The sequence below is a fragment of the Panthera pardus genome, unplaced genomic scaffold (assembly GCF_024362965.1).
Source record: "Panthera pardus isolate Hobbes unplaced genomic scaffold, ASM2436296v1 HiC_scaffold_10, whole genome shotgun sequence".
In the NCBI taxonomy this organism is placed as follows: domain Eukaryota; kingdom Metazoa; phylum Chordata; class Mammalia; order Carnivora; family Felidae; genus Panthera; species Panthera pardus.
In genome coordinates this window covers 15,424,545-15,447,265 of record NW_026526655.1, presented here as the reverse complement: position 1 = coordinate 15,447,265, position 22,721 = coordinate 15,424,545, and the positions used below count along the sequence as shown (strand labels likewise).

Genomic DNA, 22,721 nt, shown 5'->3' with positions numbered 1-22,721 from the left:
TAGGCCCTAGAAGTAAGGCAGCTGTCATTATCATCTATCCTACTCAGTTTCCTGTTTGTCTCAAACCACCAGGGGAATTCTGTTCTCATCTCCCTGTATCCCCCAATGCGTCCATCCTGCTTTTTCATCCTTTGTACCTTTGCTAGGACTGAATGTTTAGAGGATTCTAACGGAAAAGAGAAAACTAGAACACCAGTGTTCATGACAGGTGCTCAGCTGACTGATAGGAAAGACACTTGGAAAACGAGAGTGTATATCACAAATTGTAGGGAGGTGCCTCTTTTGTCTAATTTTAAAGCCAGCTGGAGAGCAAGAATGAGATGGCAGCATTTCCTAGAAACAAAAGATGGACTGGCCAATACACACACAAAAAGTCCTCCTTCCATTGGAAATTAGGGAAATACAAGTTCAAATTATAATGAAATATTTTTTAATGTTTTATTTATTTTCAGAAAGTGAGCACGTGGGGGAGGGGCAGAGAGAGAGAGGGACACACAGAATCCCAAGCAGCTGTCAGCCCAGAGCCCAACGCAAGGCTTGAACTCATATACCGTGAGATCATGACTGGAGCCGAAATCAAGAGTTGGACACTCAACCAACTGAGCCACCCAGGTGCCCCATAAGGAAATACATTTTCACCCCTACCAGACTGATAAAAACGTGAAAGTCTGACCAAACTAAATGTTGGCAAGAATTGGAAGTATAAGCTTTGGAAAATAGGGCCTTACTTAGAAGAGCAGAACCTGTGCATACCTTACTGCCATTAAACTCCCAGGAATGTTTCTCTGAGAAACTCTCACCCAGGTGCCCCAGGTGAGCAAATAAAAATGTTCAGTGTTACATTGTTCGTTGTAAAAAAAACCCAAAAACCAAAAAACCCAAACTGGAAACAAGACATGTGATCATTATTATTTTTTCCACTTTAGTCTCAAATATAATTCTTTTTTTTTTTAAGTTTACTAATTTTGAGAAAGAGAGAGCGCGCACACAGGCACAAGTGGGGAAGAGGCAGAGAGAAATAATCCCTAGCAGGCTCCACACTCCATGCTGACCCTGATGCGGGGCTTGATCTCACAACTATGAGATCATGACCCGAGCAGAAATTCAACCAACTGAGCTACCCCCTTAATTTTTTTCTTAACAGTAGTTGTCTTAGGTGGTGAGATTATTTCCTTCACTGTACCCTTTGTATTTAACAGAACTGTAATTAGCAAGTATATTTTTGTTATGAGGGAAAAAACTACAAGGTTCCTATAGAACACAGTCACGTGCAGTTCCTCTGCCTCCTCAGACATGTGTAGACAATCCAGTTCTTCCGTTGCTACGTGACAGGAGAGCCTGCGTAGATCTGGGCGAGCACGATTGTTTTTGCCTGTAAAATGTGTAACACACAGTGAAAGTTTCTGAAATGATTGTGCCACTTTCCTGTTAGGCTTATGGGTTGAGCAGCAACTGAGAAAGAGAAGCTATGAGGTCTGCAATCCTTCCCGCACTTAAAAATGCAGTATTATGCCTATGACATTTCACACTACAACAGCAGATAGTTTCAAGGGGTATGCCCAAAACAAACATTTGTCCAATCCCAGCCTCAGTTTCCTCATCCATAAATTGGAGACAGAACCTCAGCGGATGGCTGTGAGGACAACGCATTTGGAAACAATTTGAAACCTGCCAAGCACCCTGTGAATATTAGATGTTTATACTCAAGGTAACAGCCCAGTGATCTGAGACTATAAATTTGCCCTGGAATTAAGCTTAGTAAAACTCAAGTTGATGCCTCCAGTAGGATGAGACAGCGCTGTAAGCTCAGGTTGTAGATGATACAATTTACCATAAGGGACCTTGTTTTAATTGTGGTGCATCCCAAACTGGTTCTATTCTGGCTAAAACCTTGTATGTCTTTCCTGTAAATTTCCAGGACACTAATCCCTTTGTAGGTTACCCTGAAACTTTTAGGACAAGATCAAAGCCCATCTTTCTTCTTGGGTTTCTACCGACGGATCTATCTAGAACCAAGAAGGCCTGCTAGACCTGCCCAGTCAGGTTGATTGGCACTGACTTCCCAGTTGTCAAACCAGTGGTCATCTTAAATTGTATTTTAGAAATAAACTTGATAGACACTTTATATTATTGACCATCCCCTCATTCTAGAAATTCTCCTTTCTTAGTTTTCCTGACTCCAGATGCCTCTGTTTAGCTCCCTGGATTTTTCTACTAGCTCTCTGTGAGAGACAATACACTGTAGTGGTGACAGTTCTATAATAACAGATGCAAACGTTGCATTTACTGCTCACTGAGACCTTGAACCAAGTACTGATTATTGATGAGCCTCAGTTCCTTATAAAATGAAGGTGACAATAATATGTCCATCATTGGCATACCATAGGATGGTTATGCAAATTTTTTTTAAACTTTTTTTTTTTAACGTTTATTTATTTTTGAGACAGAGAGAGACAGAGCATGAACGGGGGAGGGGCAGAGAGAGAGGGAGACACAGAATCGGAAGCAGGCTCCAGGCTCTGAGCCATCAGCCCAGAGCCCGACGCGGGGCTCGAACTCACTGACCGCGAGATCGTGACCTGAGCTGAAGTCAGACGCTTAACCGACTGAGCCACCCAGGCGCCCCGGTTATGCAAATTTTAAGAGCAGTAGTTCATGGTAGGGTTTAGCATGTGATAAATATTAACTCCCGGGGCGCCTGGGTGGCGCAGTCGGTTGAGCGTCCGACTTCAGCCAGGTCACGATCTCACGGTCCGTGAGTTCGAGCCCCGCGTCGGGCTCTGGGCTGATGGCTCAGAGCCTGGAGCCTGTTTCCGATTCTGTGTCTCCCTCTTTCTCTGTCCCTCCCCCGTTCATGCTCTGTCTCTCTCTGTCCCAAAAATAAATAAAAAAATTAAAAAAAAAATATTAACTCTCATGGCCTCCTGTACCTCGCACACTCCCCTTTCCCTTTCTTCAGTATAGGATTCCCTCCAGAGTTATGTCTGGTGATCTTCTCCCCAAACAGTCTCATTTCCACTACTATCTAAACACAGATGGCCCCCATTCTAACCTCCAGCCCATCTCTCTCTTCTGTGCACGTTTCTTACCAACTTCTGAACATCTGCACCTGGGTGGCCAACAGGCTGGCATGTCATACTCAAAAACGGAACTTTCTCCTTACCCCTAAACTCTTCCTTCGTGTGTTTCCTATCCTTTTCAAAGTCACCACCATCCACCAAGTTACCCAGGCCCAAAATACTTAAATTGACCTAAACTCCTTCATTTCTCTCTTCTAACTCATTATGATTGAGGAAACTTGGGTGAATCTGCCTAGGATGCCTTATTTCTCACAGCACAAGGTTAAACCTTTGTGTCACCATGTTAAAGCAATGGAACCCTGTATCTCATGCCAGTCTACCAGGGATAAGCACCTGATCCAACCTGGATCTTGGACTTGGGACCACAGGGAACCTGAGGAGGTCCATTTTATTTAATGGTGGAAGCAGCTAAGGTACGAGTCTGGAGCCACTGGTGGCCATGTTTCCCACCACTCAGAGAAAATAACCTGCGATGAGATAAAATGATACTGACACCAAGAGAACAGAGAGTGGAGAGAAACCTAGAAGCATTTAAATGGTTGTTCTCAAGCCCCAGGTGTCTCCCTCCTCTTCCTGAAATTTGGTTGTTTAACTGCATGAAGTTCAGATGGCTTAAAGCATGAACGGTAGAGGGTTACACCTGAGACTCAAGAGGTCGGTAGATGCCCTATAATGCAGGGCCCAAAACTACATCAAAGAGTTTGGACTTTATCTTCAGAACAATGAGGGGAAACTCCAAGATTTTAAGCAGAGAAATAACACGATCAATGAAGTCTTCTGGAAAGACCACTTTGAGTACATTGTGTACACGGAATTAGGAGTGTTAGATCAGAGGGCCAAACTCAAGGTGGGGAGGTCAGGTAAGAGGCTGCAATAATCTAGGGGACCAACGATAGCAGCTAAGACTGGGCCAATTGCATGTGTTTGAAGAAAAACAGTAATAACAATAGGCCAGCCTAATCAACAGGTCATATACGAGTAGCCATAAACAACTAGAAAGATACAAACGTGAGTGCAAGACCATCCATTGGATTGGCCCTTCTTGGAACTGGAAGTCGTGGGCTGTGCTGTGCCACAACTCCAAATACACTGCTTTTGGACCCTGCCGACTGCCTCTTTCAGGACCTGACCCTGGCCCCAGGTGGGTAGCAGATCATTCCAGTCTCTTTCTCCTCATTCCTCCCTCACTTGGGTTGCTGGAACCTCATAGGTTTCCAGGCCAAGTGCAAACAGAAGGTGTGGGTGAGGGTCATGAGAAGAGAAATCACGATGGCTATAGAGCCTCACTATCTCGGGCAAGACTCCTGCATCTCTGCCCAGAGCACTGGGCAGATTGCTCACATCAGTTGAGAGGACCATAAGAATACAGAGGGTCCATAACAAATGTCTTTAACTTAGTTCAAAAGAGTGTTAAAAAACAGAACTTCCTGAAGAACATTCGACTGAAACTACCATAATGATGGCCTTCTATCAACTTTAACCAGATCTGGTCACTCCCAATGAATTATGGTAACCAGGATGTTTGAGTTTCATGGGTGTGTATGTATGTAGAGAGAGAGAGCGAGAGAGTGACAGAGAGAATATTTACCTTTATGATGAATGCACCTTATGAAAACTGGAAAAGTGACCTTTCTCCTAAACTATCCCCTCTGAGAACTGTCAATCCAGGAAGAATACTATTTCCTTTTCAAACTTAAAAACAGGAACATATTGACTTAGGTTACGGTAGAATGTCGTGTTATGGAAAAACATCATTCTCTTCCAGTTAGTAGAAATTAGCTGTCATGAAATGCACAGAAAAAAAATAATAGAACAAGGAAGTGATGTTTAAGTTATTCATTTCCACGAGTAGGCTTTTGTAACCTATGAGGCAATCGGAACTGTCATCTTCTTCTTAACTAGAGTTGAGGACTAGAAAGGGGAACCATCCTTGGTTGGTGGAATCAGATCTCCAAGCAGGACAGTGTTGATTTCTATCCACATGATCTCATCAAGACTTGCCACAGCAGAGGTGTCTGATATATTTTTGTTGAATTTTAAAAATTTTATGTATGTTTTATTCACTCGCATATACCCAATGCCAGGCATACAGAATGTGGTTGGTAAATATTTGTTGATCGAATAACTAATCCCAACCTAAACTATGACACACTTTGTCCTCTGATTCTTCTGCTCATTGTTCCATGACTTCTCTATTTCAATGACATTCCCTTCCTTCCTTGCGATATCATTTAAGGAACAGCTCAGGGGAGCCTGGGTGGCTCAGTTGGTTAGCGTCAGACTCTTGATGTAGGCTCAGATCATGATCCCAGGGTCAGGGGACTGAGCCCTACTTCGGGCTCCATGCTGAATGTGGAGCCTGCTTGGGATTTTCTCTCTCTCTATCCCTTTCCCATGCACGCTCTCTCTCTCTCTCTCTAAAATGAATAAAATTAGAAAAGGAAAAGCTCAGTATGGCAGTTATGTGCTCAGGCTCTGGAATCAGACAAACCTATTTTCTTTTTTTTCAGTGTTTTATTTATTCTTGAGAGAGAGACAGAGGGAGGGAGACACGGAATCCAAAGCAGAGTCCGGGCTCTGAGCTGTCAGCACAGAGCTCGACGACGGGCTCGAACTCACGAACCGTGAGATCATGACCTGAACCGAAGTTGGACGCTCAACGGACTGAGCCACCCAGGCGCCCCCAAACCTATTTTCAAAACACAGCAACTTGGTTCTACTACTTACTAGATGACCAATTAGTTTCACCTGTAGTCTCAGTTGGCACAGTGGTAAAAGATAATCGTACCTAAACCGGAGTGCTATTATTATGAGGTTTAAATCACACAACACCAAAAAGTATGGACACAGTAGTTGCTAGGTGCTAACCACTCAGTAATGTTGACATTATATGGTTTTTTTAACTGCAACCCCATTCAAACTCTGTATTTTTCCAGATATTAGGATGCCCCCCCCCCCAACACACACACAAATAGCCAAACAAACAGTAGTTTCCAACCTGGGTTTTGCAAACCCTCAGAGCTTCTGTAACTGTTTAATGTCAATTTCATTTTGCTAAAAATACAGCCACTTTGGGAAGGAGGGAGATGCTGAGAAGGTCACTTCTTTTCCACTTAGAGCAGATTCACTTGGATCTCTTCTAGAAGTCAGAGTTCTTTGAAGGTTGAAAAAAACTCCCCTGCTAAAATACAAGTTTGAAAACATTATCTCATACCACCTTGCTTCTCCTCCTCTGTTTTAGTATGGCTATGAAGAGAGCTGGGTCTATTCCTTGTCAGTAACTGGCTGGGTTATCCTGGGCAAATCCCTTAATTTCTCTGCTCTCAGCTCCCCATTCCATGAAACATGGGGTTAAGAAAGATAATGTTTACGGTTGGTGTTTTCATGTCAACTTCAGTTCCAGAAATCAACAAAACTCATAGAGAAGCATTGTTTTGAATAGCTCGATAAATGAAAACTTTCTCAACATTTAATTCCAGTAATCATTTGGCTACAATAACCTGGGACATAATATATACACAAAGGAATGTGCTGAATACTGAATGAGTGATCTAATAGTTGCTTCTAAAATGGTGAGAGGCTGTTACACCAACTGAGCCCTGGTGGGGCCATGCTTTGCTGCAGTGTGTCATGCTAGGCTATGACGGCTGTTTTCTACTAGCTGAGGGCCTGGGAAGGTGACAAAAACTCGACTCAGTAGTCCTACTACTTGATTAGTAGGAGTCTGGAGGCCTTGCGCTTCTCATTTACAAGGAAACTGTGAATTCAACTAATCAACCAATCCTAACATTTATTTTATTTAAATTTTTAATGTTTACTTATTTTTGAGAGAGAGAGAGAGCGTGCTCGCTCGCACAAGCGGGGGAGGGGCAGAGAGACAGGGAGTCAACAGAATCTGAAGCAGGCTCCAGGCTCCGCGCTGTGAGCACAGAGCCCAACGTGGGACTCGAACCCACAGACCGCGAGATCTAGCCCGTACTTATTTTCAACCTTGTGCCTGGCAGAAGCCTTTTTCATAAATAACCAATGACAGAATGCTCTAATGCTCAGAGACCATGTCTTCATTTACTTTGGTCATCAACACCAGGGCAAAGCAAGCACTCAGCAATCCTTTGTTCTATGTGACATTCATTTACTGAAGGGATGGCTCTTCTCTCTAGGTTTGAGACAAAACTGTATTTGAAGCTGCTCCACTCTGCCAGCTGAGTGACATTGGGCCTGGATGTCCTTGAAATTCTTGAAAATGCTTCCCTTGAAAAGCCAATGCTTCTTTCACAGGATTGCTCTAGGATGCGCGAAGGGCTCCCCACAATGTCGGAGAGTGTTCTCATAGTATCCCCATTAGCACCGGGGGAAGGTTCAGGGAAGAAGTCTAAATGAGAAGAAAGTGATTCCTCAACTAGGAAAAAAACAAAAACAAAAAACCCAAACCAGCAAGTTTTGTATACATAAAGTCACAAACAACTCTGCACTACTTTGTAGTATTTGTTTCTTATCCAACTTTCCAGTAAAATGTTGATGGAGAAAGGCGCATGGTGGTGATGGCGAGTCAACTTTGTTGATTTGTCCTGTTGCAGATCTGTTCTAGCAATGACTGGACAGCCACTTGCCAATTGGAGTTGTCCCAGTACACATTAACTAATATTTATAAAGAAAAGGGAGGGAGGGAGAGGGGGGTGGGTGATGGGCATTGAGGAGGGCACCCGTTGAGATGAGCACTGGGTGTTGTATGGAAACCAATTTGGCAATAAATTTCATATAAAAAAAGGTAGCAGGTCCTCACAAGGATTAGGCAATTATTGAGAATCTATCCATTTAATGCATCAAACTGAAACCCTTCAGCGGCAAGTTTTAGCGTCAAGACTGAACCCTAAACACAGCCTTGCAAGGATCTGGCCTTTGGCTGCCATTTTTGCCTCATTCCACCCTAATCTCCCTGTTACCTGAGCTCCCACTATATTAGTTTTGAGTTTCAGCTCCAGGACCTTTGCACATGTGCTTCTTTGCCTGGACGACTCCCTCAGTTAACTAGATCCACCTTTATAGCTCCAGTCAAGGTCACTTGTTCAGTGACTTCCCTGACCTCCAGTCTAAGTCCTAAGAACCTTCCTTCAGTCATTCACAGTAGGGTTTCACTTTGCAGTTGTACACTCAATTGTGTGGTTATTTTGCTTAATATTTGTCTCTGCCCATAATCCATGCTCTCTGAGAGCAGAATGAACGCGCGACTGGGTTACCAGGTGTATACGCAGGGACACAATGGTTCCTGGCATGTGGTAGGTATTCAGTCAATATCTGTTGAATAAATGATTAAGCGAAAGGTTTCCAGGACTAGTGTAGAGATCTGAGTACCCAAGTGAGGAGACCAAACCCCTGTTCCCTTCTCCCCGCCCCCCCCCCTTTCCTCGGGGTTTATGGGGGTGGTGGAGGGGATACAGACCAGTAAACACAAGAGTACCCTGCGACCAGAGAAGCTACGTCCCGCACCTCCTTCCACCTGGTGGGCGATCCTTTGAACCAACACTTCCCCAGCCTCAGAGAGTTCGGAGGAAGGGGTGGGTTTAAGGGCGGATGCTGAAGGTGATCGATCAGCCGAACAATAGATCCCGGTGGAGATCCCAGGTCCTCCGCAAGGCTGCCAGAGCCCACGCTGCCGAGCTCCGACGGGCGGCCAGCTGACCCCTCTGGCCCTAAGTGACCCCTAGTGCCCAAAGCGGCGCGCTCTCCCCAGCGCCGCGGCGCGCCAGCCAATGCGCCCCGGGCGCGCCAGCTGCACTGGGGCCCGGGCGCGCGCGATTGGCAGCCCCCAGCCTCAGCCCTCGCGCCCCACCCCCGGACGAAGTTCTGCCCCCGCCTGCTCCGCGGCCGCCGCCCGTCCCCCTCTTTCCGCCCCCGGGGGTGTCCGGCGCGGGGCCCGGATCCGGCCGCACGCTCCTCCCACGCGCCGCGGAGCCACCAGGTTCGAAGCGCCCGCGGTCGGCGCAGTCCCCTCCCGCGCGGGACCATGAAGGTCGAGTTTGCGCCGCTGAACATCCCGCTGGCGCGGCGGCTGCAGACGGCCGCGGTGCTGCAGTGGGTCCTGTCCTTCCTCCTGCTCGGTAAGGACCCCGCGCGCTCCCGGCCGCGCGAGACCCAGGCCAGACGCCGCAGTGCGGGGGGCTCCGTTTCCTCCCTCGCGGTCAGTCCTTGGCCAAGGACGAACTGAGATACCAGCCCTTCTTCCGCCTAAGCCAGAGCAAACAGGTCAAGGAGGGAGTTCGAGCTAACTTGGGACTCTCCTTTTTGGTTTCTCTCCCCGTGTGAACCTCGTAGCGAACGAACGACTGTTTGCCAACTGTTTTAACCTGTGCTTTTTTTGTCTTTTTGATTGAGGCGTAGCTTACCTACCATAAAAGGCAAAGATGATAGGCATACAGATGAATTTTGGCAAATGGACATACCCAAATATAACCAGGACCCAATCCAGCCATGGAACATTGCACTGTAGCCCCTCAGAAGTTGCTAAACTCTTTTTCTTGAACTGTGGATTCGTAAAAGGAAAACCAGCACCCGATTATTTACAGCCTGATTCTGTCCTCTTGCCACCCTCGTGACCAACTGCCTTGTTGACTTTGCTGTGTTTAAGGTCATCCGGGTGCAGAAAGGCACCTTTGTACTAGATAGACTGGGTTGAGTTGGGTTGGGTGGCTTCTGTATGTAAATAACTCGACCCAAGGGGTTCTAGTGGGTTCCCAAGTTGATCCCATCTGGAAAGGGCACGTGAGTCAGTCGCTAGATAGAGCAGGGTGGCTTACCTGAGCCCCTTTTTCTCCCCTGGATGTTTGTCCAGCGATTGGAGTAGATGGGGGATGGTATGAGAGGAGGGAGGAATTATGGAGAACGTGCACTCTTCTGAAGGCTAAGGTCACTTGTGTGCTGTAAGGAGCTGACAGGTTGTACGTTGAGGCCGCAGTACGATCAGTAATAATAAGCCCACTGCACTGTAGACATCTACACTTTTGAAATGGTTTCACAGTTTTGAATGCCTAGATCAGTGGTTCTCGACCCTGGTTGCACATGGGAAACACTGGAAGAGCTTGTAAAAAAACCGCAGACGCCCAGGCTCTCTCCCCAGAACGTCTTAATTCATTTGTTACAGAACGGAGCCCACGCGTCAGTATGTGCGTGTCTCTGTAAATATGTAACTGTGTGTGCGCATATACGCACTCTGCTGTACAGCTAGGGTTTCCTGAAAAAGGAACTTCAAAACGTTAGCTCATGAAGTCCTCGCAGGCCAAACGGAGACAGGGGTGGTAGCATGATACTCCATTTTGCGCTGAACCATCGAGGTAACAACAAACACATTAGGGCACAGTACGTTCCAGATCCCATTCTAAGCACCCTACACTATTAACCGTTCGGCCTTCACCACGACCCTGTGAGGTAAAGGACTGTTCATTTCTGCCCTCGTTGGACAGATGAGGAAACGAAGAGGTGAAGTAAATTGTTCAAGGTCACGCACAGGGGGAGGTGGAGAAGCTGGATGGAAACCTAAGTATTCTACCCAGAGTCCCTGCCTTAACCACTCTGCTGCCCACATGTATGGCTTGAACTTGGAGACGATCTTCCCTGCTGGTCAATCAGCTCCTCTCTGGTAGCCTGTCGTCCTTTTCTCGTGTTTGTCATTGCTCGTGTCTGTGTATGTCTGCGGTTACTCGAGAAAGGTCCGCATTACCATCCTTGTCCACCGGCTCAGTGCGGGAGCACTCAGCACGTGCCGAGCCCACGGAAGGTATGAAACAAATACTTGTTGAATGACTGTCTCACTCTGTCACCCAGAGGGGAAGCTATCCGCCCCATGGGTCGCTAGTTGTATTAACCCATGTCATCCTCACAGCAGCCCTGCAAGGTAGGAGCTACCCCTGCACTCATCTTACAGAGGAGGGAGCTCAGAGGTGAAGTTGCTCAAGGTCACATGGCTCTACATAGCGGGCGGAGCCACGGGTGTTAATTGTGCGTGGACTAGTGACTCAGGCGTGACCAATGATTCCTAATTTGAGTCGGACTAGACTGACTTGCAGACCATTTAAATGTCTGCATAGACAGACCATAAAAAGTCATTGCGTGCATTTGACTTTTGTGTTACTAGGAGCATATGACTTTGTGTTATGTATTTTGATAATTTTATTTGGAAAAATTTCAGACATACAAAAAATAGAAGTGTGTGAACTCTCATTTACCCATTACCTGGATTTATAATTATTTTGACAATTTGCCGTATTCGTTTCATCAGTTGTTTTGCAAAAATGTTTTAAGACAAAGCACGTTGTTATATTTTAATCCTAAATATTTTAGTACGGAGATATAGAATTAAGTATCTTTTTTACATAATCAGAGTACATATGTGGCATAATAATTGTTTAAAATCATTTAAAAAATTTTTCAGTTTATTTATTTATTTTGAGAGTGACAGAAACAGGATGAGTAGGGGAGGGGCAGAGAGAGAGGGAGAGAGAGAGAACCCTGAGCAGGCTCCACACTGCCAGTGCAGAGCCCGATGAGGGGCTTGAACTCATGAACCGTGAGATCATGACCTGAGGCGAAACTGAGAGACGCTTAACCGACTGAGTCACCCAGGCAATCCTGCTTAAAATCACTTAAACTAAGTTCATATTTTCTGAACCGTGTCAAAAATACACTTTGGTGATATATCTGAACAAGGTTCTCAACAAGACCTTTGTATTGCATTTGGTTTTGTTTTTTGGTTTTTTGTTTATGTTTTTTTTCTTTAATGTTTATTTACTTTTGAGAGAGAGTGTGAGCAGGGGAGGGTCAGACAGAGGGAGACACAGACCGCAAAGAGGGCTCCAGGCTCCGATCTGTCAGCACAGAGCCTGATGCGGGGCCTGAACCCACGAACTGCAAGACCGTGACCTGAGCCGAAGTTGGACGCTTAACTGACTGAGCCACCCAGATGCTCCTGCATTTAGTTTTTACGTATCTTTTAATTTAGAACAGTGTTCCCTATTTGTTTTCTTGTCGTGAAGCACTAAGGAAACCAGGTTATCTGTCCTGCAAGATGTAGCCCTGACTGCTTCTTTGTGGTGTTAACTTGTTCCTCAGTCTCCTATATTTCTTCGACAGTGGGAGTTAGAGCTAAAGCTTGATTAGATGTAGATGAAACCTTTGTGTCAAGGCCTCTTCCCAGGTACTGCTCTGTGCTTCACATTCCGTCAGGATGCACAGAATGTCTGGTTGTCCCATTAGTTGTGCCTAAGAGTGGTCAGTGGGTCCAAATAGGAAGTCATCTGAGGGCTGGCTGGTCATTGACATGTGCAAATGAAAGTTCTCTGTTGATCATTGCCCTGCCACCTAGTGACATAAGTCTCCATTAATGATGCTCGCTTGAATGAATTGTTCTATGGGGGACTGCAAAATGGCGGTGTTTTTATTCTGTCATTTATTCATCATAGCTAGAATTTATGCAACGAATAATTTCCCCCCATCAGCTAGGGCTGTTTGACTACCCTACAATTCAATTCTTACTGGAAAAGGTAGGATAAGAGCTTACTTATTTCCTTCCATTTAATTGTCAATTTTGAAGTAAGGAGTTGATGTTGTAGCTACTTTCAGTGTTGGCAAGAGTTTTTTTTTTTTTTTTAACGTTTTATTTCGTTTTGAGAGACAGAGACAGAGCGTGAGTGGGGGAGGAACAGAGAGAGAGGGAGACACAGAATCTGAAGCAGACTCCAGGCTCTGAGCTGTTAGCACAAAGCCCGACGCGGGGCTTGAACCTATGGACCAGATCATGACCTGAGCCGAAGATGGATGCTTAATCGACTGAATCACCCAGGCACCTCAACAAGAGGGTTTTTATTAGGTATATCTTTTAAGATCTCTAAATCAAAGTCTTGGAAGGCATTTTTCTTTCCAGGAAATGAGTTTAAGCTATTAGCCCTTGAAATATGAAATCATGAAATCAAACATCTTTCCTTGAGATAAATGTTAAACACCTGTCATCCAATCTTACAACATTGTATTAGGTTTTGGTGTATGACATAATTATTTGATACATGTATACATTGCAAAATGATTACCGTAATAAGTTTAGTTAACATCTATCACCACCCATAGTTACAAATAATTTTCCTTGTGATGAGAACCTTTAAGACTTACCCTGTTAGCAGCTTTCAAATACAATACAATATTGTTGATTCTAGTCACCAGGCTGTGCATTACATCCCCCGGATTTATTTATCTTCTAACTGGAAGTTTGTATCTTTTGACCCCTTTCGCTCATTTTGCCCACCCCTCCACCCTCCTGCCTCTGGCAACCGCCAATCTGTTCTCTGTACCTATGAATTAGGTGCTTTTGGTTTGTTTTCTTTTTAGGATACACACACAAGTGAGATCATATAGTATTGATCTTTCTCTCTGTCATTTAGTCCACATAGCATAATACCCTCAAGGTCCATCACAATGGCAGTATTTCCTTCTTCTTTTTTTAATTTTTAAAGTTTACTTATTTATTTTAAGAGAGAGAGGGAGAGAGTGAGCAGAGGAGGGGCAGAGGAGGGACCGAGGGGGACAGCGGATCTGAAGTGGGCTCCATGACAACAGCAGAGAGAACCTGATGTGGGGCTTGAACTCATGAACTGTGAGATCATGACCTGAGCCGAAGTCGGACACTTAACTGACTGAGCTACCTAGGCGCCCCTCCTTTGTCTATCTTCATGCCAGTACAATGCTGTTGTGATTACTGTGGCTTTATAATACTTTGTGGAGTCTGATCTCGTTAGCCCTGAAACCTTGGTCCTTTTTTTAAAGAGTTGTTTTGATTATCATAGATTCTTTGTGTTTCCATATGCACCTGAGAATCAGCTTGTCAGTTTCCACACACACACACACACACACACACACACACACACACACCTTCTGGGATTTTCATTGGGATTGATTTTTGATTGAGATTAGTCTATAGGTTAATTTGGAGAGAATTGATATCTCAAAAGTATTGAGTCCTCTACTGTGTGATATTATTTATATCAGAAGTTTTTAAACTTTAGGGCGTATTTTTTGAATATTTATTTATTTTGAAAGGAAGAGAGAGAGAGAGTGAGAGAGCATGAGTGGAAGAGGGACAGAGAGAGAGAGAGGGAATCCCAGGCAGGCTCCTTGCTGTCAGCATGAAGCCTGACGTGGGGCTCAATCCCACAAACTGCAAGATCCTGACCTGAGCAGAAATCAAGAGTCAGACACTCAGCCAACTGAGCCACCCAGGTGCCCCTAAACTTTAGAGCATATTTAAGATTCCCTTGGGCATTTTTGTTAAAATGCAGATTACTCAGAGACTTTGATTCTGTAGGTCTCAGGAAGGGCCATTAACTTTTTAAAACTTTGTATTTTGAGGTAATTCCAGAAATAATAATTCTAGAAAATAAAAATTCTAGAAAGTTACAAAAATTCCAATATTCCTTTATCCCATTCCCCAATGTAACATTTTACCATGTTTTTTTTCTTTCTCTGTCCCTATCTCTCTTTCTCCACACACACACACACACACACACACACAGTTATTATTTTTTTTAACTATTTAAGGGTAAGCTACAGATATGCTTTCTCTTTATCCTTGAGTCCTTGAGTGTACATTTTCTTTTTTTTTTTTAATTTTTATTTTTTTAAATTTTTTTTTTTTAACGTTTATTTATTTTTGAGACAGAGAGAGAGCGAGCATGAACAGGGGAGGGTCAGAGAGAGAGGGAGACACAGAATCCGAAACAGGCTCCAGGCTCTGAGCAGTCAGCACAGAGCCCGATGTGGGGCTCGAACTCACGGACCGCGAGATCATGACCTGAGCCGAAGTCGGCCGCTTAACCGACTGAGCCACCCAGGCGCCCCGAGTGTACATTTTCTAACACCAAAGACATTCTCTTACATAACCGCAGTACAGTTATCCAAATGAGAAGAATTAACAGTGATGCAGTTCAATGATCTAATCCATACATAGACCCTATTCACATTCCAGTAGCTGCCCCACAAATGTCCTTTATAGCAAAGGAACCCACATGTTGTATTTAGTTATGTCTCTCTTTTCTTACAGTTTTCAGTTTGTGGCTATACAAAGTAGTTCTGTTTATTTTGTCCTTTAGCTTGTACACATTTCAGAAATATTAATAACATGGGACTAATTGTACCTGGATCCTTGTAATTTATTTGCCTTTATTCAATGAAGAAGTAGGTCCAATAATGAATTTACTTAAAATTTTTTTTTAACGTTTATTCAGTTTTGAGAGGCAGAAACATAGTGTGAGCTGGGGAGGGGCAGAGAGAGAGGGAGACACAGAATCCGAAGCAGGTTCCAGGCTCCGAGCTGTCAGCACGGGGCCCAACGCGGGGCTCGAACTCACGGACTGCGAGATGGTGACCTGAGCCAAAGTCGGCCGCTTAACCGACTGAGCCACCCAGGCGCCCCTGAATTTGCTTTTAAATAAGAAAAATGCAGTTTCCTCTCCAGAAAACTTTTTAAAAGCATTGGGGAGCAGACCTACATTCGAGGAATCCTGAGCTGCAAAATTCTGGAGAGGGGTCTGAGATTTGTCTTTCAGTATCACCCTAAGAAACTCTGGGGGGTAAGTGCTCTTAAAATAGGAATTTTAAAAATCAGAAGAATGTTATGCTTCCATTCTTATAATCAACAGATGGCTCTGATTGTGTTTTGAAATACAATGCCTCGGGAGCAGGAAAAGAAAAGAATGTGCCCGCTGGACTCTGAATTCCATTTTCGTTCCCCATCCTCGGTTACGTGGTTAAAATAAGTATAGAAACAATTTCCATAGGGGAAAAATGAAAACTTCTTGGATACAAATAGGAAGGCTACATATACAAATTACGTATTTTCAATTATTTCTTAATATTGGTCACTATTAAAATCCAAGTAAACAAACCTCAATAGTTTTTGTAATATTTTTCTGATGCTGTTTGCTCATGGAAATTTAATAGAATCATGTTCAAGATGAGACTTTTGTTACTTAAGTAGATTTGTTCTTCAGTTTTGTGTAGTTTTTTTTTTTCTTTTCTTTCTAGTGGAGCCGTTTTATTTCTTTTTTTTTTTAACTTTTTTTTATGTTTATTCATTTTTGAAAGAGACAGAGCACAAGCAGGGGTGGGGTGGAGAGAGAGGGCGGGACACAGAATCTGAAGCAGGCCCCAGGCTCTGAGCTGTCAGCACAGAGCCTGACGTGGGGCTTGAACTCACGGACCGCGAGATCATGACCTGAGCTGAAGTCGGATGCTCAACCGACTGAGCCACCCAGGCGCCCCTATATTTCTTTTTTTTTTTTTTTTAATAATCTTTTGGGGTGCCTGGGTGGCTCAGTTGGTTGAGGGTCCGACTCTTGATTTCAGCTCAGGTCATGATCCCAGGGTTGTGGGATCGAGTCCCATGTCGGGCTCCGTGCCAAGCATGGAGCCTGTTTGAGATTCTCTGTTAATATTTTGGCATATTTTCTCTTGCTGTTTACCTTTTATAGATTTATTTTTACTGAAGTAATATATGCGCTGGAGAGCAAACCAACTAGCATTTTGGATTGAGCCCTGTGACATTGGTGTTTCTGAAGGTCCCAAGCGGTCAGTGGTGGCTAATAGCATTTGTTGAGTGTTTCCTATACACCATCACTATTCTTTACGCTTTTCGTGGTATCTGTATGTTTCATTAACCAGTTATTTTTCCATGTTACAAATATTACTTTCTTAAATGTTGAAAAACTGATAAAGTTAAACCTAGAATGTAAAGGAATTGATGTACGTCAGGTCTTTGAAGAAGTGCCTATAGACAAAGCACGTTTTTAGGATTCACTGATTTATCAAATTTGGCTACCACTGTTGGAGCATTGGCCCTGGATGAGACATTGTACAGTGCCCTGATGGAGGCACAGGTGAGTCCACTGGAGTCAGAAATGTGGGGGGCAGGGGTAGCATAGGAAGATCATTGCTAAATGCTGCAGAGAAGGCAGCCTTTTGTAACATTGATATTTTCTAAACAGCCCCCAGTAATTATCTTCTAGAATGTCCCAAAGTCTGGAATTGCCTAATTATGTTCTTACGATTGGAGTCAGGTTCAGCATTTTTGGCAAAAAGCCGGCAAAGGTGATGGGGTGTATTTCCCATCAAATCCCATCAAGAGGCATCATGCCATTTTGTCCCTTTATCGGTGATGCTGAATTTAATGACCACGCCACACATTTTGACTGAGTCTTATTTGTTTCTGATGTTTAATCCTCTTGAAGCGGGTAGGACATTGCAGCCCTCTTCACGGGAGCCAAAAGGTGGAAACAACCCAGATGTTGAATGATGAATGTTTTCTTTTTCTTTTTCTTTTTCTTTTTCTTTTTCTTTTACATTTACTACAAATGAGATTTTGTTTTCATTTAGACTGCAATGTACCATTGTATCTGGTGTACCTATCTTGATTTCTTTTCTTTTCTTTCCTTTTTTTTAGGAAGTGAAAAAATTTATTTATTTATTTTTTAAAAATTTACATCCAAGTTAGTTAGTGTACCGTGCAGTAATGATTTCAGGAGTAGAATCCAGTGATGTGGCCCCTACATATAACACCCAGTGTTCATCCCAACAAGTGTCTTCCTTAATGCTCCTTGCCCATTTAGCCCATCCCCTGACCCACAGCCCCTTCAGCAACCCTTAGTTTGTTCTCTAAGAGTCTCTTATGTTTTGTCCCCCTCCCTGTTTTTATATTATTTTTGCTTCCCTTCCCTTATGTTCATCTGTTTTGTCTCTTAAAGTCCTCATATGAGCGAAGTCATATGATATTTGTCTTTCTTTGACTAATTTGGCTTAGCATAATACTCTCCAGTTCCATTCATGTACTTGCGCATGGCAAGATTTCATTCTTTTTGATTGCAGAGTAATACTCCATTGTATATATATATACCACATGTTCTTTATCCATTCATCCATTGATGGCCATTGGGCTCTTTCCATACTTTGGTTATTGTCGATAGTGCTGCTCTAATAAACGTTGGACTGCATGTGCTCCTTTGAAACAGCACACCTGTATTCCTTGGATAAATGCCTAGTAGTACAATTGCTGGGTCGTAGGGTAGTTCTATTTTTAACTTTTTGAGGAACCTCCATACTGTTTTCCATAGTGGCTGTACCAGTTTGCATTCCCACCAACAGTGCCAAAGGGTTCCTCTTTCTCTGCATCCTCGCCAACATCTGTTGTCTGAGTTGTTAATTTTAGCCCTTGGATGATGAATGTTGAACAGATGAATGGATAAACGAATTATGATATATCCCTATATATGGGAATATTATTCAGTCCTAAAAAGGAATGAAGTCCTGATACATGTTTCAGGATGGACGAGCCTCAAAAACTTGATGTTAAGTGAAAGTCTACAGAAGGTTGCATATTGGATCATTCCATTTTTATGAAATATCCTGAGTAGGTAAATCCACAGAAATAGAATGTACATTGGTGGTTGCCAGGGGCAGAGGAGAAGGAAATGGGGAATAACTGCCTAATGGGTTCAGGGCTTTATTTTCGGGTGATCTAAGTATTTTGCAACTCGGTGGAATTGGTAGTTGCACAACATCGTGAATGTGCTAAGTGTCCCTGGATTAATTTCCTTAAAGTGGTTGATTTACATTAATGTGAATTTCACCTCAGGAAAAAAAGTGAAGGGGGGGAAGCTTCTTAATGATATAGAGGAAGTAGAATCTATGGGAATGAAATCATAAAAGAGTACGAACGACAGAGGCTGGCTTGTACAGCCTGCACCCCAGTCAAAGCAGCTGAAGTTCAGGCCTCCCGTGCAACTTGGAATGTGGATCAAGGCAGTTTTAAGAGACATCAACCTCAGTTTTGAGAACTGCACCATGGGTTGGAGTAGACTTTTGTATCTTTTCTCTTTGACCTCCAATTCGGAAGAATCATGTTACGTTGGATCGCTTAATGAGATAAAAATAGAAAATAGAGGTGATCCAGTCACCTAGTTTTCTTAGTGTTTTCTTCTTTCAGTCTAATTTAGGATCATGGGATTTAAAAAGCTATTTTGGTGCTGTTTGTGATACGAAATATTAAAGAATGTGTGCCATGTGTGGAGTGGGGGGGGGGGTTTAAATTAGGACAGCTCCTTTGGATCGTAAGCTCTCAAAGTATATCAAGTGACAAAGGCGTTTCTGCTCAGCGGTGTAGTGTTTTACTAATTGTCCTATGGAAGTAAATTAAAATGTGGGGAAATGTGATGCCAGATTATGTGTATAGAGAAAATTTGTTAGAAGCCCACATTTTCAAAAAGAGAAGAATGGTTGACGTAGTATTGACATTCAATGGAATGTTCATCACTTCTCAAAAATACCATTTATGAAGGTTTTAAGGCCACATCGGTGTTATAAAACAGCTAACGTGAGATAATCATAAGCGATAAAATACAGAAATAAAAAAAAAAATGTGATCAACCATGTTTAGGACACATAACCTGTTCCTAGGAACAGAAAAGGCCACAAGGAAAAATTTGAACAGTACTTGCTGTGGAGTGACAGGAACATGAGCAGTATTTTATCTGCTTTTATTTTTTGTGTTCTCCAAGCGTGTAATAGTGAACACAGTTACCATAACGATGGCTCCCATTGTCAAGTGCTTGCTCGGTGCCAGGCACGGTGGCCTCTCTGCGTCTCCTTCCCCACGGTCCGTGGAGGCAGGTGCTGGTATTAGCCCATCTCACAGGTAAAGGAATTGAGGCTCAAGGAGCGAAAGAACTTCGCCCCCTGTTCGGCAGCTAGTCGGTGGCAGATTCCAACATAAGCACTCAGATTCCAGATCCGTGTCTTAACCATCGTACGTGCAGAACATCTAGTGGCTGTTAAAGACATATGCAATATGTATTCAATTAGTGCGTATGTGGTTGGGTTAGTGAAACACTGAATTAATGGCCGGGGGATTTTATTTCTGGACCTGCTCTTGACTCCCTCTGTGGTTCAAATTGAGTCAGTATGCTTTTGGTCTCAGTCCCTCCATCATTATAGTAAGGAAAACAGAACCTCCCATTTACCTGATTTTTTATGCCTATGAGCCTGCTTATCCGCTTGTAATAAGTACTTGTAAGTTTATGGTGCCATTGCCATAAGCTAAGAATAGTTTGGTTTTGTTAAAAAAAAAAAAGTGGGGGGGTTTAAAAATTTAGGCAGATCTAGGTTCAAATCCTTTGGACCCTCAAAATCCTTAAGCCTCAGTTTCCACGACTGCAAACTGGGTACAGTAATGTGTACCTTGAGGGTTGTGAGGAGGAGAAAATGACACTGCCTGTGGGAGATGGTCACCCCTCATGAACTGTTCTGTCCCTTCCCTGTCTGTCTTAGCTCACCTGATCTACCATAGAGTACAGAGTAATGAGATCTACCTAAGTTTTCTTGTACACTTTTTTTTTTTACACATTTTAGTAAAATAAAGAGAAGATTAACCAACAGTGGTAAATTGTCAGCACTCAGACCTGGGTAGAGGCAAGCAGGTGAAGCAAGATGAAATGATCCTGGTAGGAGTGAGAGCAAAGGACACCCTTTTGGCTGTGCCCCCAGAGTCATGGAAACTTCGCTGGCTGTTCCAAAATGTGACAAAACACCCCACGGAGGGTTAGAGGGCACATACTTCCTTAACTTTTCATGCACCTTTTCGTAAACAAACCTTACCCTGGAGAAAGCAGGTCAGTTCTCTTATTGGGGTCCATTTAGCATAAATCTATGCTGGGATATGTATGGATTTATATATCTCCAGAAATATAAATACTTGTTCTGTTTTTAGCCAAAACAGGCAAACAAACAGACAAATTGTATCTAGCAAACTGTCATAGTTCAAGGTGCTGTGAATCCGATCATGATCGTTTGGGAACAAAACTGTAGCAAAGCTGACAGAGTAGACAGGAGTTTGGGGGACTGAAGTCGGCTCTAGAACAGAGAGTATAGCACATAACAGAAAGAAAGAGGCAAGGACACTTCCTAAAGTAATGGTAATTGCTGGCATTTCTTGTGTCGAGCTTTATGACTTTGTGCTCCCCTCTCCCTTTCTCATTAATGTATTTCTCTTTCTATAAATATTTTTTTAGTATGATAGCACGCACATGAACTGTCTTAGCTTAATGTATTACTTTAAGGCAAACAGTCTTGTCACTGACTTAGGTCGAGTTTTGTCTGTCCTTGCTTCACATATTTTGAAGCTGTGTCACGAGGTGTGTAAACCATTTGGGTTTTGCTTTGTCGTTGTGAAACGTTGCAAGTAGTGATAGGTAAAGGAAGATGTCAGGAGTTCCTCCTATACCACCTCTGACTCTCGCAACAGAGTTCCTGAAAACAGAGTTTGTCGATGGAATGTTCTCTCTTTGTGGGCACATAAATAATGGCTGCTTAAGCAAGGTAGACACCTGTAGTAGGAACTCTTCTGCATCCTTTCAGCCCTGATTCCTCCATATATCGTGCCAGGGAGGTGGTGTAGACCATAGACTTTGAGAGTGGACTGTGAATTAATGAATTAATTAATTAATTTAATGTGTATTTTTTGAGCGAGAGAGAGACTGTGAGTGGGGAAGGGGCAGAGAGAGAGGGAGACACAGAAATCCGAAGCAGGCTCCAGGCTCTGAGCTGTCAGCACAGAGCCCGATGGGGGGCTTGAACTCACGGACCCTGAGACCCTGATCTGAGCTGAAGTTGGAGCCCCAACCGACTGAGTCACCCAGGTGCCCCAAGAGTGGGCTATGAATTTAGATCAACCGCTTCCATTCTGTGGGACTTGGGCAATTCATTTAACCTCTCTACACCTCTGTTTTCTATGAAAAGGACATTAAGCATACTCTAGCCGCTTCATTGATACTGTAGCTATGTAAATATTAAATGAAAATATTTTGGCAAAGTACATAGTACAATACTTGGCATATAGTAAACATCCAATAAATGTTAAATAATACTCTATCATCTGCTGTCTTGTTATATTACCTCACTTGAACTGAGGCTCAGGGTTTTTTTGTTTTTGTCTTTTTAGAGAGAGAGTGCGTGTGAGCAGGGGAAAGAGGCAGAGCCCGATGTAGGGCTCGATCCCATGATTCTGGGATCATGACCTGAGCCGAAATCAAGGGTTGGATGCTCAACTGACTGAGCCATGTAGGCGCCCCGAAATGAGGCTCAGTTTAACACACTCTGTGTGTGTTCAATCCCCCTGCCGTGGGCCGATGATGATACGGTACAGTGAGCAGATGCTAACTGACCCTGACTCCTGAGGTCTTTCCCTTTCTTACAGCACAGGTGTGCATTGGGATCATTGTGATACTGATCATACACAACTATTGGTTCCTCTATGTCCCTTATATGACATGGCTTTACTTTGACTGGCGTACCCCAGAGCAGGGGGGCAGGAGATCCAACTGGGTCAGAAGCTGGACCGTGTGGAGGTATTTTAAGGACTATTTTCCGATTCATGTGAGTAGAATTGTTTTGTGTAGTACTATTTTGAGTTGGGAGAAGAATGGAAATTTGCTTTTATCACACACAGTTTAAGCTTTTCCCTTTTCAGAGGGAGAAAGCCAGCAGATCAGCCCAGACTAAACGGGATCTGGAAGGCTGTGTGTGAGGGGCCCTGGGCTTAGGAAATAGTTTAAAAAT

The 22,721-nt window shown here is 43.6% G+C and overlaps 1 protein-coding gene and 1 long non-coding RNA gene across 4 annotated transcripts in view; one reads left to right on the top strand and one right to left on the bottom strand.

Annotated features, from left to right (window-relative positions):
• Positions 1-7,115: 7,115 nt before the first annotated feature.
• Positions 7,116-8,855, bottom strand: LOC109264994 (uncharacterized). The gene is made up of 2 exons (XR_002078977.2): positions 8,568-8,855; positions 7,116-7,718 (listed from the first exon to the last, which is right to left on the bottom strand). It is a non-coding gene; the product is annotated as an uncharacterized LOC109264994 (long non-coding RNA).
• The window catches only part of MOGAT1 (monoacylglycerol O-acyltransferase 1), a 34,565-nt gene continuing 20,698 nt past the window's right edge, over positions 8,855-22,721 (top strand). For 2 of the 3 annotated variants that reach the window (XM_019445798.2, XM_053904414.1), the window contains exons 1-2: positions 8,855-9,178; positions 22,360-22,538. In XM_019445798.2, coding sequence (XP_019301343.1) covers positions 9,085-9,178; positions 22,360-22,538 — 273 coding nt within the window. In that variant the 5' untranslated portion in view covers positions 8,855-9,084. The remainder of the gene's footprint in view (positions 9,179-22,359; positions 22,539-22,721) is intronic. The other variant, XM_019445800.2, reaches the window with a different exon arrangement.